General features: G+C 37.6%; 1 protein-coding gene across 1 annotated transcript in view; it reads left to right on the top strand.

Annotated features, from left to right (window-relative positions):
• The window catches only part of KLHL20 (kelch like family member 20), a 73,736-nt gene that overhangs the window by 34,012 nt on the left and 36,961 nt on the right, over nt 1-2,763 (top strand). Inside the window, exon 4 of the mRNA XM_045297966.1 lies at nt 1,130-1,288. Coding sequence (XP_045153901.1) covers nt 1,130-1,288 — 159 coding nt within the window. The remainder of the gene's footprint in view (nt 1-1,129; nt 1,289-2,763) is intronic.

Below are 2,763 nucleotides of genomic sequence, written 5' to 3' on the forward strand. Positions count from 1 at the left end.
AAAAGTACATTAGGTTTCAATGCCTGGGGATAGTGGTCTGTGCCTTGTAGTTTCACCAGTAGCCCCAACTTCCTTTTTAATGAATGGTAGCACGTGTTTGTAGCTGATTAGTTTTATTAGCCTTTCATTTCCTTCTAGCATTTTGGAAGTCTACCATTCATTCTTTCTCTGCCCCATTTAGCCCAATCTCTGCTGATGAAAAATTCTCAACAAACTGTAGGTCTGTTGTGTGCATCACATGGATTCATTCCATTAGGCAGAAGACTCCTTCAACAATCTGTCAAATCTGTTTGCTCTAAAACAACATTGGCTTTCTCTATCATATAGAATCCTTACCAGTGAACAAAATTGTAAATTAACTGTACATACACTACTACTCACCTATCAACTACCACATTAGTCGGTATTGCACATTATAACATTAATTTTTAAAATCTGTTTTGCACATTTTTGGCATTCATCTGGCAGTAGCCATTGCCAAAGTCACTAATGGTATCACTTGACTGGCACACCCCATTTACACACTGAAAGGAAGCTTGTATTCAAAACAAAACAAACTGCCATCGAATCAATCCTGACTTACAGCAGCCCTCTAGGATAGAGTAGAACTGCTCCCTGGGAGTCCCCCCCTGAACTATTTGAAACCCCATTGCCTATCCAAATGGTTTGGTTCTCTTGCCTGTATTCTTTCATGCTTACAGAATTGCCGACACCCTCGTTCTGGTTTTAAAATGGTCTTTTGATGTTTCTGCCTTATACATTGCCGTTTTAGCAACTGATCTTTCTCTGAAAGTGTTCCCTGAATTTTTTAATATAACTCGTGTATTTTTGGAGTTATAATTTGCATAATGAGTTTGGCTTATCTTAGTTATGTTTTTATTTTAATGATCTTTCATTTTAGAAAAAAAATTTCATGAATCACAAATTGTTAGTTTCCTAAATTTTACTTGTTTCCTCTGCAGATACTCTCCTTCTCATTAATTTGTTTCTTATCTCTTGGTATTGTTTTGAAACTCCCCTGTATGGGAAATAGAATGTTACCTCATAGTCCTGAAGAAAAATGTTGACCATAAATTAAATGTGACCACAGGCCATTTTTGTTTGTATTTCTTTCATTCTTAACTAATAGGTGATGGAAAGTGAAGAGTTTATGTTGCTTCCAGCCAATCAACTCATTGATATAATATCTAGTGATGAGCTAAACGTTCGAAGTGAAGAACAGGTGTTTAATGCAGTGATGGCCTGGGTCAAATACAGTATTCAAGAAAGGCGACCTCAACTACCCCAGGTAAGAATGGGCATGATTCTCTGAGAGATGGCAAGTAATTGGAGAAATAAGTGTCTAGAACATTCTGACTAATTACTATTGTGAACTTTTTGCTCCTTTGCTTCTCTCGATTTTGTTATGAGCTCCATGATAGCACAAATCAAAACCTGAGTATGATATAGAATTATCATCCTCTTACCTATAGCTTGGAAATCCCACCATACTTCGAAGAGCAAAGGAATGATGCAAGACTTAAGTGATCACTGAGTGAAATGCTTAAGTCCACTCTTGTTATGACTAGTTTCCACCAATTTAATGGAATGTCTTTTTCAAAGGTTAATTCTGAATCAAATTATTTAGGCTGATTATAGCTTAGAACTTATTACTAAAAGCTTAAGTAGCAATATTTAAGTGATATTAATGTGCTTTAAATTTCCAGTTATCCAACATTACAGAACTGGTGATTAGAATTTGTTTATTTTAATGCTTATGCTTCCCTTTTTCTTACACATTGTTTTAAATTCGATCCCAAAACAGTAACACAACAGGTGAACATGATTCATTGCAGTGAAAAAAGATGAAAATTGAACGTGTGTTCAAGGGTATAGGTCTCATAAGTAGTTGGCATTTACAAGGTGACTTTCACAAACGCTAACTACTTATACAGTAATTGGGATGGAGAGAAAAGAGTAAAATTCTGTCTTGGACCAGCTTACCCATCCCCCAATAAGACCATTGCCCCAAGGTAAGTTGATCAGAAAATATCTTTTATGCTCAGGTCAAACAAACAAACAAACTCACTGCCATAGAGTGATGCCGACTAATAGTGACCCTACATGGGAGGACAGAACTGCCTCTAAGAATTTCCAAGACTGTTACTGTTTATGGGTTTAGAAAGCACCCCACTTTTTTCCCCGAGAAGTGGTTGATGGTTTTGAACTTCAGACCTTGCAGTTAGTGGATCAACTTGTAATCATTGCTCCACCGGAGCTCCTCTTGCTAAACCATAAGTGAAAGAAATAAAGTGCCTTGGGGTTTCTATATGCCTTAACCTATAGGAGTTTAGGTTCATAAGAAAGAGAGAAGAGGAAAAAGAGGGAGGTACCTGTTGATGCAATCTGGGCTCCTGGTATACTTTTCCTCCCTTTCTGGGAATCAAGATTAGCTCTTTCTACCATACAATTATGTAAATAACCATATACCTTACTACTGAGGTAGTAGGGGACCTTAAAACTTAAAGGCACGAGATGGAGAGGGTCTATTGTCCCTAGGGTATATTCTTTCAGTATAAATTTCATAGTAGGCATTATGTAGATTGTGGGGGCAAAAATTCCTTGGCATCTTGCAGTGATACATTCTCTTTACTTTTGAATGGGAACTCATGCTTCTAATACCAAAAAGCCAAACTCACTGCTCTGGAGTCGATGCTGACTCATGGTGACCCTGTGGGAAAGAGCAGAACTGTCCTTGTGGGTTTCTGAGACGTGGTGGTGGGG

This window comes from Echinops telfairi, unplaced genomic scaffold (assembly GCF_000313985.2).
Source record: "Echinops telfairi isolate 266 unplaced genomic scaffold, ASM31398v2 ScPeMD7_7424;HRSCAF=8462, whole genome shotgun sequence".
Taxonomy (NCBI): domain Eukaryota; kingdom Metazoa; phylum Chordata; class Mammalia; order Afrosoricida; family Tenrecidae; genus Echinops; species Echinops telfairi.